This window comes from Euleptes europaea, chromosome 15 (assembly GCF_029931775.1).
Source record: "Euleptes europaea isolate rEulEur1 chromosome 15, rEulEur1.hap1, whole genome shotgun sequence".
Lineage (NCBI taxonomy): Eukaryota > Metazoa > Chordata > Lepidosauria > Squamata > Sphaerodactylidae > Euleptes > Euleptes europaea.
In genome coordinates, this window is record NC_079326.1 from 42,941,393 (window position 1) to 42,957,002 (window position 15,610).

The 15,610-nt window shown below is 42.2% G+C and overlaps 1 protein-coding gene across 1 annotated transcript; it reads right to left on the reverse strand.

Annotated features, from left to right (window-relative positions):
* Positions 1-2,730: 2,730 nt before the first annotated feature.
* Positions 2,731-11,856, reverse strand: PRKRA (protein activator of interferon induced protein kinase EIF2AK2). The gene is made up of 7 exons (XM_056861372.1): positions 11,685-11,856; positions 10,745-10,823; positions 8,970-9,048; positions 7,045-7,162; positions 5,401-5,498; positions 3,607-3,781; positions 2,731-2,900 (listed from the first exon to the last, which is right to left on the reverse strand). The coding sequence occupies exons 1-7, from the start codon at positions 11,842-11,844 to the stop codon at positions 2,743-2,745; spliced, it is 867 nt and encodes a 288-aa protein (XP_056717350.1). The 5' UTR covers positions 11,845-11,856; the 3' UTR covers positions 2,731-2,742.
* Positions 11,857-15,610: the final 3,754 nt, after the last annotated feature.

Genomic DNA, 15,610 nt, shown 5'->3' on the forward strand with positions numbered 1-15,610 from the left:
TTTGTTCTAATAAATCTAAATCTACACCGAACTTATTAACCCATCAGTATCTTCTGCTGTTAATGAAACAAATGTTTAGCAAAAGTATGTGGGAGAAGCAATTTACAAAGTGCTGGGTTTTTGTTTTTTGCTGCAACTCAGTATTTTAACTTATTAGAAAGGGCTGCGGTGCTTTCCTGAGAGTAAGCCCCATTAAATAAAACTGGACTTACTTCCAAGTAAACCTGCTTAGGATTGCTTCCTAAATGACCATGCTTAACATACATGAAGCTGCCTTATACTGAATCAGACCTTTGGTCCATCCAAGTCAGTATTGTCAACACAGACCGGCAGCAGCTCTCCAGGGTCTCAGGCGGAGGTCTTTCACATCACCTACTTGCCAAGTCCCTTTAACTGGAGATGCCAGGGATTGAACCTGAGACCTTCTGCATGCCGAGCAGATGCTCTACCACTGAGCCATAGCCCCTCCCCAAGTTTAATATGCTTATGAAAACAACACAACTCAGCACCTATACCAGTGTATGAACATTTGGCCAAAAATTAGAATAGGCACTGAAATCTTTCAGACTGAAGCACCCTGCCCAATGCTGGGATAGATCAGACAACTGTCTCTGGGTAGGGTACCAGGGTCCCCCACTGCAGCAGTCAGTTTTGATACTAGCCTAAGGATCCCGTGCACACTGATAATTTAAATGATACCTACCAAGGCTTAGAGGTTCCATGGCTGTTGCCATGTATAATGAATGGACTCCACAGAGATCTCTGGAAAGATGTTCACCATGTTAGGCTCAGAGTAATCCTTCCTATGCATCCAGAGGCCTACAATATTGTTGGCCTAACTGTACTAACCATGAGCATCAGTTGTACATACAGGCTCCTCAGCACCTGCTATAGCCTCCATAGAGTGCAACAAGTCCTCTCTGCTGCCCCAAATGATGCCCAGGGGCAGAAGTGAAGTCCTGGTCAGTGTCAGGGCCCAGAGGCTTCTTTAGAGATTAACAATGCCATCTGAAGAGCGTTTTCCTGCAGAATCAGGCCCGCTGAATAGACCCGGAGTATGATTCTGAGAAGGTGAGCAAGGCAGGCGTAAAAATTAAAAGAAAAACTTACTACTGCAAGTTATTCTTTAAAACATTTTATTAACGAATGACTAATGACACTTATAGATATCTTTGTGAAATCCACTCCTCAAATCAGATTTAAAAAGGCCACAGTTCACACGAGACAAAAATTCATATACCAGAAAAATTTATATTATACCACAGCCATCACATAAAGCTTTCATAATAATTTTCTTGGGGAGTTTAAAATACTAGCAACTTTAGTTTTAATTTATTCCATATTCAGAAGTTTTCCTATGAAGAAGAGTTGGCTTTTGTATGCCGACTTTCTCTACCACTTAAGGGAGAATCAAACCAGCTTACAATCACCTTCCCTCCCCCTCCCCACAACAGACACCCTGTGAGGTAGGTGGGGCTGAGAGAGCTCTAAGAGAGCTGTTACTAGCCCAAGGTCATCCAGCTGGCTTCATCTAGGAGGAGTGGGGAAACAAATCCAGTTAACCAGATTAGCTTCACTGCTCATGTAGAGTGAGGAATCAAACCTGGTTCTCCAGATCAGAGTCCACCGTTCTTAACTACTACACCAAACTGGCTCTCATATGGAGTCTGTTTGCTGCATATGTGCTAGTGTAGGCTCGGAGCTACTTCATACTACTGTATTAAAGCTTAACTTTCTTCAGATCTGTGCCAAATACCCCCCTATCCCAACTAAGCAACCAGAAAAATGACGTCATCAGGATATATAGCAAAAAAAGAATAGTTTCTATCTAATCGTGCTTAATTGAAATTTATTCTGATTGCAAAATGTCCTTTTTCCAGAATATGGGAAATGAAATGAAGAGAAAAGGAAACATGCAATAGGGAAAGTCACACGTGTAGGAGTAATTTCAATTGAAAGGGGATGTGCAGAAATCAGAAGTCCTGCTCCTCGCCCTTAGCAGTGATATGTTCTGAGGATCAAGGAGACATTACACTAAACACATAGCCTCTACCAAAAATGCCATCACACACCTTGTTCTCTTCTCCCCTCTCCATAAATCTTTTTTTGGTACCGTTAAGTAACAGCTGACCTATGGCAACCCCTGGCGGGGTTTTCAAGGCAAGAGATGTTCTGGGGTGGTTTGCCATTGCTTGCCTCCCCGACACAGACCTGGTATTTCTTGGAGGTTGCCCATCTAAATACTAAGCAGGGCTGACCCTGTTTAGCTTCTGAGATCTGATGACATCAGACTAGCCTGGGGCCTCTCCGTAATACATGGCAACAATTACCTTAATTCCTTATTTCTCCACATCCCTCCCCAGTCATTGGCTGTTGCTGACAGGAGGAAGATAAAAAAAACATAAAAAGTTGCCATGTCACAACATACTAGACAATACAGAAAGGGAGGAGGGAAACCAGATACATGACGATGGGGGAACAGTCACCTGTTTAGGGCAACGTCTAGGTTTGACCCTAAGGATTCTGAGAGACACACATCTGATCCCATCCTAAAAAGCCAAATGTTGTGCCTCACCTCATGATTGCACCTGTGCAGGTATCTACACTTCCTGAGTATAGCTATCCAAAATGAAACCCCTGCAATAATGGATTTAATTTATTGTTCTGTTACAATGCATAATTATAGATGAGTTGCGTGATGTGACTTTTCAACAGCTCTGAATATTTTCCTTTGCTTGAAGCTCATTTCCTTCCGGCCATGATCTTTAAATACTGTAGTGCATTGTGAGCAGCGTCGTTGTGGGCGTTGCCCCAGGAGATTCCAGTCCCATGGCAAACTGTGATTGGATTAGTTGAAAGTTCTGCAAGACACTGGTACTGTCCATTTACACTCAGCTCCTCTGGAATTAGACAAGGGTACTGCTGATTAGTGGAATGTTGTATTTTTTCAGTAAACTGCAATGACACAAATTCTGTTTTCCAAATATCTTAAGTCACTAACAAGATATGAGGTTTGCCCCAGACAGACAGAAAGATGCATGATGGCAACAAGAAAACCCCTCCCTGCACTGGAAAAACCCAGATTCTCTTATCTATGTGTGTTACCTAAAAGCACAGGAATCCTATACTTCCACTAATCCTATACTCTGCATGCCAACACAGGAGTGGTTTTTGGTCCTGCAGAGTATCACCAAAGTATGTGGTGCAGTAAATACAGTAGTTCATGGGCTGCTCATGCTGTGAAAATGTGCTCTTTTAAGCCTGGTTTAGTTCTGATAGAACTGCAAGAATTCTTTTGCCAAAGCACGCTCCCCAACAGCCAAGCATATTTTAATTCTGCAACCTCACTGCTTTTCTACAAATACCCATTCAACTTTGGGAAACTTCCGCAAACTAGTAGCAGAACTGCTTTAATATCTAAAAAATGAACAAAATTTGCACTGATGCTCTGGGGACGCTATTTTATATTCATGCCAAAACGTGAAGATAATGATCATGCCATCATTCCCTATTCTCTTATACAGCTCTTCAGAAAGTATTCTGGGCAGTATTGGGTCAACAGGTGTCAGGAATAGTACCACTCTCATTCATAGTGCCAGTGCTTACCTATATCCAGATACGTTGCATTAAAACCTTGTTCGTCTGCAATTTCACCAAGGAGTTGGACATAATCTGTATTAGGAATACTGAGTGGATTCCTCTTCAAAATTGTAATTTTTTCTCCAGAAGAGTTTCTAAGGGTATCCCATGTACATCCTAAATTATGATTCTGTTCATTTCCCTGAAACAAATTAGGTGGTTTAGACTGTGCTACATTTTATTTCCATGGTGTGTACTTGACAAACCAATGTACCCATTCCTTCTGTCCAACCAACACATACGTCCCGGAGGCACTCTTGAAATGTTCAGAATGAAGACTTCTCCTGATTTACTGTTCACAAAACACTAGTCGACAGCTAGCAAAATCTAGCTTGCAAAAGGCTACTCTTGACCACCAGCCAATCACTGGAGCCACCCACCCACCCGACTATTGCTGTTTGCAGAAGTGAAGGGAAATGGGGAACACTGAAACTATTTAACAGCAAAGGATATGTCTGTGGCTTCTCACTTCTGGATGATGGTGGAGTGTGGCAAGGGGGGGGACAGAAGCTCTTCTGTGGTGGAGGAGGGAGAGAAAGAGACAGGCAGTGGTGGCAAATGTAGCAGAGAAAGTCCAACAGTCGCCTCTCTGATAGGTCTGGAGACAGGCTGTGGCAGAGACGGGGCTCTACGAGGACAAGGCCAGGGAACCTCGAGACCAGGGAATTCTGGTATGAGGCACAGCGCATAAATATAATAGGAAGTTCTCCAACAAACTGAAACCAATTTAGAGCTTGCAACCCTGGTTTCATCCCAAATTCCTATTACAGACTTGCATAAATGCAGTGCAAGTCCAGGGTTACTTAAAGTTAACAGCAGACCAGGGTGGGGATATAACATGCAGCCAGGTAACAAACCTCTGATGTTACAAGGCCATAATAATGTGCTTCTACATGCCTGCCATGAAGCAGCTCCAACGTTCTGAAGTCTCGGTGGATTAGATCTCTAAAACCCCTCAGCCTTTTCATAGAAGCAGCAATTACTGTGCTTGAACAGCATCTTAGACCAATTTCTTACCAATAACACTCTGGGTTCTACCAGCCTTCTAGCACAAGGAGGAGTATGGGCTCCGTTTGACCTCTGAACAAGCTATGCCAGGGATCGTGGAAGCTGCACAGACAAGAAGCCACGAGGGATGGGGCTGCAGTAAGGAATGGGTGTGCAGTAGCAGGAAATCTGGTAAGATCCAACCCAATGAGATTTTTTATTAACACTATCTCCTCCACACAGGAGTTTGTGAAAATAACTAAACCAGTTTCTTCTATCTGAAGCGCACATTAAAAAAAAAAACTTTCTCTACTACTGTAAAGCATGTTACCAAGTTGATACCAAGCTAACATACTGGGGATTTATTAGAAAATTGATGACACTAGTTCAGGAACTCAGTGGCAAGGGTGAGGACATAGGTTTCCCTCTCTCCTTCAGAGCAGCAAGGGGTGCATTATCCATAATAAACTATGTTCCTTATTGGGGCAGATGTGCAGCTGAATGCTATGCATGTTTACTCAGAAGTAAGTCCTGCAGTTCAAACGATGGAACTTACTCCCTAGTACCTGTGCACAGGACTGCAATTCCTAGGTTATCATCAAAAGAGGGAGAAATTGGTGGCTAGGTGAAGAGTCTGGATGGCAGGTAAATGTCGAACCACACACACACCCCAGGACAATTAGATCCACTTTGTGGAACATGGTGAATTATCAATGGGAAAAATATTTATTATATTTGACTAAGCAGTTCCTATGAAATTTAATGATTACTTACTAAAGAAATGTTGACACTGTCTCCAGAAAAACTGTGGAATTTAACAAGTAATTTCTCAGCAGCATTTCGCTTTGCTAATTTTTTAGATGTCCCCGTCCCTGCATTAAAAAAAACAAAAAACAAAGATGATGCAAATAAACACAACTAAGGGCAGGATAAATGCATACAAGTCAACCAGCCTCCTAATGCAATGGACCTCAAGCTCACCGCTGACACTTCTCTGATTACACATACAAATTTGAATCTCCTGGTATACTTTCTTCTGATTTTTCCATCTGTTTTAACTTTGAGCAAAAATGTTAACTGTTATCCTATGAGCTCCCCTCTAGCTATGTACCACAAAATGGTCTAGGAGAAAATTTAATTTGGGGGCAAAGGTCAGAATAATTAGAGAAAGGATAATTAGAGAGGGTTTATCGTCTTGATGTAATTTTGTTGGCAATAAATTTAATTTTTAAAAAAGGAATAATTAGAGAGTGACGAGACACAAGTAAAAGCCTTTCTGGAAATCTCGAGATGCAGATTTCAACAACATCTCCAAAATGACAAATGTGCACATAAGGTGTCTCCTCAAGCTATTATGTTTTGCAACTGAACTGTAAGCAAGTAAAATAGGCTAATGCACATGTAGCATCTGGTACTAAAATATTTACATTACATTGCAACCAGTCACTTCCAAATTTTACTGGCAAATTATTCCTGGTAAACCAAGCAGACTTTTTCTGAATGCAGCATATATATTCAAGCTGCTTCACAAAATAGTTTATCTATAATGATGCAGTTCAGAAGATAACAGCCTTGTATTTGGATGAGCAGTTTCCCGCTTCAGCTTGGTAGATAGGCAATTTTATTCAGAACACTGTCTTGATTTGTAAATATGACTTTTTACAACAAAATTAGCAAATCTGAGCATTTAAATTATGCAATATAATTATGCCAAATAACAGAATTCCTCCCATTGTAAATACAGTTCAAGGAAATAAAGAGTAAATCCATTTCTGTGTGTGACTGAATGGACTGGCATTACACTTTATGGGTACAATCCATCATGAGTGGGTACAGTACTTGTGTGCACAAGGATTCCCAGGTTTCTTCCCTTCTCTAGAAACGTGTTATCTAAGCCTGCAGTCCTAAGGACGCTTTCCCCATTGAATAACATGGGGCTTACTTCTGAGTAAAACCTTATCAGGATTGCTCCCCATGGCTCCACTCCTAAAAACACCTTTGTGGGAGTAAGCCCCATTGAATAAAATGGGACTTACTTTCTGAGAAGACATAATTTGGTTTGCTCTCAAACCAAGTAGAAAGGGAGAACAGGATTGGCCTATGAAAGCCATGCAAAGATCTTTCCTTCCCTGTGAAAGTGAGCTGAACTATCTGGGCCCAAGCTGGGGTGGGTGAAGGGAAAAGAAACACTACTCCGCTGAGGTGGGGCAATGCATCTACACAAGAAAGGACAGTACCTGAAGAATTCTTATGATATATCCCATGTCAAACATTTCCTGCAATAAAACTTAGGGCAAGTATTACATTAAAAAATTCACACACAACTCTAACCTGTATATAAGAATGGCTAGGGGTTTTTAATTCGGTAGCTAAATTCAGATTTTCCTACATTTTCTACTGACAAAAGGAAATACGCACCTGTTTCTACAAATGTTTCTACCCTGCAAGTCATTGTAAACTCTCTCTTATGCGGCGGTCCCATCTCCTGTGCAAGTGAATACTCAGGAAGTCTCCATCCCTTCCGAATAGCCATTTCCTAGGGACAACAGAGAAAGAACAGATTTTTGGCTTGGCTTTAAAACAGCAGTCATGGATCCATTCAGAGCAGCAATCCCCAACGTGGTACATATAGATGTCATGGTGCCCATCAATGTATTTCTTGGCAATCAATACTAATTCCTCAAAAGCTTCTCCTTATGCGAGCAAAGAGCCAACTCTGGCTTTTCTTATTTAACTGAAGAAGGTGGTACTTCAGAACCAGCCCAGGGGACATTGTTTTTGTGTCTGTAGGGAGCTCTTGTGAGAGCCAGCGTGGAGTAGTGACTCCAAGGTGTCAGACTAGGATCTGGGAAACCCAGGTTTGAATCCCCACTCTGCCAGGGGAACTTGCTGGGTGACCTTGGACCAGTAACACATTCTGGGTAGTGTTTGGACGGGAGACCTCCAAGGAATACCAGGGGCGTGACGCAGAGGCAGGCAATGGCAAACCAACTCTGAATATCTCTTGCCTTGAAAAGCCTACGGGGGTCGCCGTAAGTTAGCTGTGACTTGACGACAAAAAAAAGGGGGGGAGCTCCTATTCTGAAATGGCTGCCTCCACAATAGGTGGTTGCTAAGGTTGAACCTTATAGAATGTTATGGAGCATAGCAACATTTTGTGATTGGTAGTAACAATGGCAGTTATATTGTTTTGATGCCCACTACCTGTTCTCAGAATTCCAAGAGTGCCCAAAGGTTCAACAAGGCTGAGGACCCTTGATTCAGATATTTCATAAATACTTTTATTTCAAATTAAACAGTAACATGAACAGCAAAATTTCAATACAAATATTTATAAGCATATTGCACATACAAGAAGATACTTGAAAATAAAACAGCAACAATGAAATATGCAAACAGAAAAGCTCATGCTTACAGTCAGTGGTTTGCATTCAGACCAACTAGTTTCCTCTTTATGGCATGCTTTCTTGCTAGAAACAACAGATTGAATCTATGCCTATTAGACTTGAAAAGGCAAAGCTAGGGATTTGGGTGGGATTGTCGAACTCATTTGTTATGAGGGCGATATAACATAAATGTCACTTGGTCGGGCCAGGCCAGCCCAGATTGGGACCAGGGTGGGGGGGCTGCCTCGTGGACCAGATAAGAGCTCTCAAGGGGCCAGATCTGGCCCCCAGGCCATACGTTTGACATCCCTGGATTAGGGGATCTGCATGGATAAAAAAACTATGCAATATGGGTGGGTGCAGTGAGGAGGAGAAAGTAGGGGAAATTGCCCTTCCCACTTCTTACATCACCAGAACCAGACTTGCACCACAGGAAAATACTTTGCATGGGAGAATGGACGCATAGGATCTAACCCAGTGTCTTTTTATCAGCTTTAGACGGTCTTCTGGATCCCAGAGCAAATGCTGACAGGCTTCCAAGGAACAGAGCACTTCAAAGTCCTAACAGTAATCCCATGAAAACACTGAATTTAAGTGATAAGAATCTCTTTTTTATTGGTCAGGACTAACTCCAATCTTCCATCTTCCCTAAAAATTTCCTAGTGACCTACAGATGTGCCTGGGAAATGCTGACCAGTGATCTCCTCTTTCCTCCCCCTTCCATTCATTTTGTATGCAGTGTTCTCTATATTCCTGGCATGAACCATCTGCTCCTTCCTCGTTTATGCTACATCCCCTCTCGTTTTCTGTCAACCAAGAAGTAAAAAAGATTATCTTTTTACAAATCAATGGACCTAATACTGACTTGTAATTTACTATAAAATAAACTAATCTCTAAAACTCACATGTAATTAAGAAAATGTAACATGTTATATTTGAAATACAATTGTAGGTTACCTGCAATGATCCTATAGGATTGGTCTGATTCTGTGCTTGATTGGAAGATTCAGGGATTATGTGGTCTGGCATAGAAATACTAAAATGAACACAGTACACTTGAAATTGGCAGTTTAGAAATCATTCTAAGCATCATTCCATTAATAAAAAGAGGACTCAATCCCAAATGCTCTGACCTGGATTGCCCAGGCTAGCCTGATCTCATCAGATCTCAGAAACTAAGCAGGATAGGCCCTGGTTAGTATTTGGATGGGAGACCACCAAGGAATACCAGGGTTGCTGTGCAGAGGAAGGCACTGGCAAACCACTTCTGTTAGTCTCTTGCCTTGAAAACCTTATGGGGGTCGCCGTAAACTGACTGCAACTTGATGGTACTTTCCACCACCAATCCCAAATCCATTCTAACTTTAACATCTAAAAAATTCTAAACTGAAGATACCCATCATGACACAGAAAAGCATGCAAGCAATATAGCCAGATTTCAGTTATCTTTTTTCTACCTAATGGCACTTCTCCATACTGCATCATGAGTTGCTTTTTAAATGCAGAGAGTGAAAGTGTTCTTAAGACTGCCAGGTGAGTTATGTGGCAAAAATAGTTCTCTGACAATCAGCTTCTGCTGATGTTTGCCAGGAACCAAGAAAACAAAACCAACTTACACAAAACAAAATAATCTACTGTTCCACAGTTGCCTTTCAAACTGGCCTAATCCCAAAATTAATGTTTGTGGCCAAGTCTTGAAGGACTGCTGGGGCCCCAGAGTCGGAGGGGAAGATCACTCTCACTTGTGTCTTCCTCCTTTTTATTTTTTATTCAAACAGTTATACCCCATCGTTCCTCATGGCTCAAGGAAGCTTACATTATTTTAAACATCCAAACAACAATAAATCTGCAATTCACCCCAACCTAATAAAATGCCTACAATTTACACTCCAGGTTGGGAGGCAGAGCATTTCTCCTCAGACTGGCACACTGTTCCTCCTTAATTAAATAGGCCATGACAGGCCATGCACACAAACTGCAGCTTCCTGTCCCCTCACGAGAAGGCCCATCTCACAAAATTGGGATGAAAGGTGGGACTTCACTGGCTACCACTTGTTTAAAGCCAGTCTCTATTGCTCCCCCTCCAAGCTGCCTGAAAGGGGTACTGCCTCTCCAGAGGTTCTCTCACTCAGCATGTGCCAGAAATACCCTGGGCTCCTCCCCTTGCTAACAGTGAATTGCCAGGCAGCTCCAGACACTACAGGAAAAACATGGTTACATGTAGCAATCTATATAGGGAAAATGTTTACAACTACATAACCCCACTGAATTCAACAAAACTAGCACAGGCTATAATAACTGGCCCAACTTCTTTGCAACTAAACTACTGGAATAGAATCACAGCTGATTAAATGAAGTATTTCCTACTCAAAAGAACTGCAAATTTATCCTGAAATTTCCATGTAGTCCTAACTAACAAAAATCATTAAGAGTAAGTTGCAGAGAATGCCACATGGCCATGAGAAAGGTCAAGGTCATACATGTGGTAGAACTGCTCCTTTATCACATCCATAAAAGGACCAGGTGTTATGCACACTGCCCTGAAAAAAGGGAAAGATACAAATAATTCATAAGTGAATTATGCTTACACTCGCAGCCTTGGTTTCTTCTATACTTGTAAAATTCTTTTCTAAAATAAACTGTTTCACCTAACGAATGGAGTATTTGTATTCATTTTCCCGCGGTCTCTATTCATGAGTAATACGTGTCACAGGCATTAAAACTAAACTCACCAATTAGAGCTGCCTTTTAAAATGATCAGTGCAGCTTCTGCAGCTCTATGTTTTGCAATTTTCTTGCTGGGACCTTCTCCTGAACAGATAAAACAAAACAAAAAATGTGTTTTAATAGCAGAATAAGATGTGGAGTGCATACCTTAACACTAGCACACTGGACTTTAAAATATCTATTTTTTAATTTAAGCATGGCTTAAAAGTTGACTCTCTTTCATTTCTAAAGCTATTCTGCCAACTGCTTACATAACAGGGACCAGAGTCAGTACTGGGTGGTCCTGCTGTCCAGCACTGTCTTTGGGGCAAGCACAGGGATCACAAAATTCAGGGTTGGGGCACTCACCCCCAGTTAGCCAGACCCAAGGGGCAGTTCTGATCCTTCCTCACCTTAAAAAACTACTCTGTAGTCCCCTCCATTTCTTCCTAAAGCTCTTAATGCCCATTTCCTCTCGATCATTGTTTATGATTATTTTAATAATAAACAAATGAACTTCGTGAAGAGTTCAAGAAAGGCACAGGAGGTAGATAAATGCAGGAGTAAGATTAATGGGGTAGAAGAACAGTTGTTTTTTATATGCCGACTTTCACTACTACTTAAGAATCAAACCAGCTTACAATCACGTTCCCCTCCCCACAACAGACACCTTGTGAGGTAGGTGCTGAGAGAGCTCTAAGAGAGCTGTGACTAGCCCAAGGTCACCCAGCTGGCTTCATGTGTAGGAGCGGGGAAACAAATCCAGTTCACCAGATTAGCTTCCGCCGCTCATGTGAAGGAGTGTGGAATCAAACTCGGTTCTCCAGATTAGAGTCCACCACTCCAAACCATCGCACCACCCTGGATAAGGATCTGGACAGGAGGAAGAAATAGCATGATCTATGGTCAGAATCAGGTAAAAGGAAATTTGGTCTCCAGGGCTCAACATGCAATGCTGTTACGAACCTGTCCCAGTTATTTCACCCATGGTAACTTTAAAGGTGAAGACGGGCAGATGCACTTGTCCCTCAGCTTTTTCAAACTCATACACAGGAGTGACATTAGTCTTTGTGCCATACTCATGTAACAGCTGAATTGGTGTTTTCCCTGGTTTGGCTATAATCATTTCCTCCAGGCTGCTGAGAAAAGAAGAACAGTATTTATTTATGAATACGTGATGAAATAAAGTAAATTATATTTAATATGGGGGCAGTTATTGCCTATTTCTGCAGTGACATAAATATAAAAATAATATTCATTAACATTTTGCTTTTAGAATGTCACGTCATGCTTTTTATTCATGAAACTCAGAGGATACAATCCAGTTGAGCACACTTAAATGGCTGCTCTTTTTTGACCACCTGCAGATGCAAGAAAGACAAATCGTGGAAAAATAAATCAGAGTGATAGCAACGTTAGTCTATTGCAGTGAAAACAAACAAGAGTCTTGTGGCATTTTGAAGATTAAAGACAAGCAAGGCAAATGTAAGAAGAGACTTTGCTTCAGATCTTACACCAGAAGTGTGAAAAAAGGAACTGTGACTGATGTGTTTTTTCTGTGGTACTAACCTGTAACTGACAAACACACAGGCGTCAATTTGAAAACTAATATAGGCCATGTTACTTATAGAAGCTAGATCAGTGGCCTACTCACTTGAACACTTATCATCATCACTTACCATTTATCATTTACAAAAAGCACCTTTAGTATACTAGCCACTATACACGAATAAGATTATTGCTGTGAGTTCATATACTTGACTGTTTATAATAGGGGTCCTGTGGGCACCTTTGGAATTCTTACACAGGGTAGTGGGCGTAGACACAAAACGGCTGCTGCAGGAGGTGGAGCCAGCAACCAAATGATTGCTGCACCTTAACTCCAGGCACACAGTAAAGATTCCTGTGCTGTGGCAGCAGGTGCTGCCAAAGCAATATTTAAAAAAAATTGTATAGCCAATCAGAATCCTTGCTGGGCAAAGCCCCACATGGCCCTTCCAACTTTCTAAAAACACTTGGTGGACACCAGGAAAAATGCCGGTGAGCACCATGGCACCCATATGTCCCATGTTGGGGACACCTGGTTTAAAGTCTTAATTTCATTTTTTCTCTAACAGATTTATGAAACACAGGAGTCTAGCCCATTACCCTTGTACATTCCAATTCATTATAGCAGCACTCGGTGGACTGAGCTTTTCCTTTCAATCTCAGGGCTCACTGGACTATAATTATCAAGTAGCGCAAAGACTGATACAGAATTTTATATTAGAAAAATGCTGAAAATACAAGGGAAAAAGAAAGATTGGGGGAAACATGTGGTTGAGGGTTTAAAAAATTAATCAAGCTCAACACAAGGCTTCACGAATGAGAACAGAGGACAAATTTCTTAAGGAAAAAATTAAACTGGAAGAACTAGTTGGATAAGAAAGCACAAATCAGTTGCAGGGTCATGCATACCTTACACTCAGAAGCTGTGCAAATTCTTTTATGATTAAGATTTTGATATAGAGAGCAATCCTAAGTAAGTCTACTCAGAACCACTTTATACGATGGGAAGCTCCAGGGAAAGTATTCTTAGGATAGCAGCTGTATTTTACCAAGGACTGGAGTGATAAAGCACGTGAGGAATGGAATAAGGGAAAAAAAGAGAGTCTAAAGTTGTATCCATAGTGGTACACAAAAGGGTGGGGATTATAATTTAATCCTAAATATGTTCATGCAGAAATAAACCTAGAGTTCAGAGGTTTACTTCTGAAGTGTATGTATGTATTATTGCAGCCTTTACCCTGGGAAAAGTATATGGCATGCAGACATAAAGCCCCAATCTGTGGGATGCATTAACCCCTAACCCAAAGCAGATCCCTATACAGCACAGCTAAGTATGATTTTTTAATGACAGAAATTGGCAACTACCGTATTTTTCGCTCCATAAGACGCACTTTTTTCCTTCTCAAAAGTGAGGGGAAATGTGGGTGCGTCTTATAGAGCGAATGTGCGCACAGAGCCGGCTGGGCGCGCTGGGAGGCAGCCGGGGAAAGCTGCCTCGCGCCGTTCCAGCGCGCCCAGCCGGCTCTGTGCGCCTGCCCAGCCCGCTCTGTGCGCTTGCTCGCCTCCCAGCTGGGAAGCGGAGGGGGGGCCGCTTGGCGCGCCCGCCCGGCTCCTCCCCGCCCGCTCTGAGCGCTTGGCGTGCCTCTCCCGCCCGGCTCCTCCCAGCTCGCTCTGAGCTCTTGGAGCGCCCGCCCGGCTCCTCCCCGCCCGCTCTGAGCGCTTGGTGCGCCTCTCCCGCCCGGCTCCTCCCAGCTCGCTCTGAGCTCTTGGAGCGCCCGCCCGCCTCCTCCCTGCCCGCTCTGAGCGCTTGGCGCGCCCGCTCCCTGCCCGCGTTTTTAGAGGAGGAAAACAAGATTTTTTCTTGTTTTCCTCCTCTAAAAACTAGGTGCATCTTATGGAGCGGTGCGTCCTATGGAGCGAAAAATACGGTATTTCAATCAGTAGATAAAGGAATGTACACAATAGGTTTTTTCTGTGAAATGTTCATGTCTACCTTTCCAAAGATTTCCAATCTACATTTCCAGTAGATCATCTTGTCTCTGTAGAATATTCTAACAAAGTGGTAGAATATTAAGAGCTTTTTGGTTCTTGTAGGTTATCCGGGCTGTGTGACTGTGGTCTTGGTTATTTTCTTTCCTGACGTTTCGCCAGCAGCTGTGGCAGGCATCTTCAGAGGAGTAACACTGAAGGACAGTGTCTCTCAGTGTCAAGTGTGTAGGAAGAGTAATATACACTCAGAAAGGGGTAGGGTTTGAGCTGAATCATTGTCCTGCAAAAAGTATCAAAGGTAATGTGCTAATCATTGTCCTGTAAATATAATGTGCTAATGAGGGTGCCTTCGACAATATTAAGAGCTTTAATTTTGATAAGCAATAAGTCTGCCAAAAACTCCTGTGTTATGTGCCATCAAGTTGCTCCGGATTTATGGTGACCCTATGAACTAACAACCATTAACAGCCTTGCTTAGGTCTTGGAAACTGAGGGCCATGGCTTCTTTTATTTAGTCAACTAATCTCCTGTCACTCCATCTGTCTTTTCCTGCTGCCTTTACCTTTTCCTAGCATTACTGTCTTTTCCAGAGACTCTCGTCTTCTCATAATGTAACCAAAGTATGATAGCCTCAGTTTAGTCACTTTAGCTTGTAGGGAGAGTTCAGGCTTGATTTGATCAAGAACCCAATTATTTGTCTTTTTGGCAGTCCGCAGTATCTGTAAAACATTCCTGCAACACATTTCAAATGAATCAACTTCCTTCCTCTCCTAAAGGTAAAGGTCCCCTGTGCAAGCACTGGGTCATTCCTGACCCATGGGGTGACGTCACATCCTGACGTTTCCAAGGTAGACTTTGTTTTGCGGGGTGGTTTGCCAGTGCCTTCCCCAGTCATTCTTCCCTTTACCCCCAGCAAGCTGGGTACTCATTTGACCAACCTGGGAAGGATGGAAGGCTGAGTCAACCTTGAGCCAGCTACCTGAAACCAACTTCCGTCGGGATCGAACTCAGGTCGTGAGCAGAGCTTTTGACTGCAGTACTGCAGCTTAACACTGCACCACGGGGCTCCTACCTTCCTCTCCTACCTCTATAAAATTAAGTAAATCTGTGAACTATGTGAACAGTACTAAGCAACAATTTTTTAATATCCCAGTATAAAAATAAGAGGCATTTGTAGATAGTAACAAAGGTGGCATAGATATAAATCAGTTATTTTTTAAAAAGTGCAGTTACCTCTCACTTTTTAGCAGAAGGCTCTTGTGCTGAAAGGTTTCCTATGGTATACTCAAGTTTACACTGTCCCTCTTGATTAAAATTAACATTAAATAATTTTACTGTCTCCTAGTTCTGTAAAC

Coding starts and splice junctions, on each gene's coding strand:
- PRKRA (XM_056861372.1), bottom strand. CDS start 11,844: ATGATTATAGCCAAACCAGGGAAAACACCAATTCAGCTGTTACATGAG. Junction 9,049..10,744: donor TTAAAAGGCAGCTCTAATTG/GTGAGTTTAGTT, acceptor TGTTCATTTTAG/TATTTCTATGCCAGACCACA. Junction 3,782..5,400: donor ACAGTGTCAACATTTCTTTA/GTAAGTAATCAT, acceptor AATTTGTTTCAG/GGAAATGAACAGAATCATAA.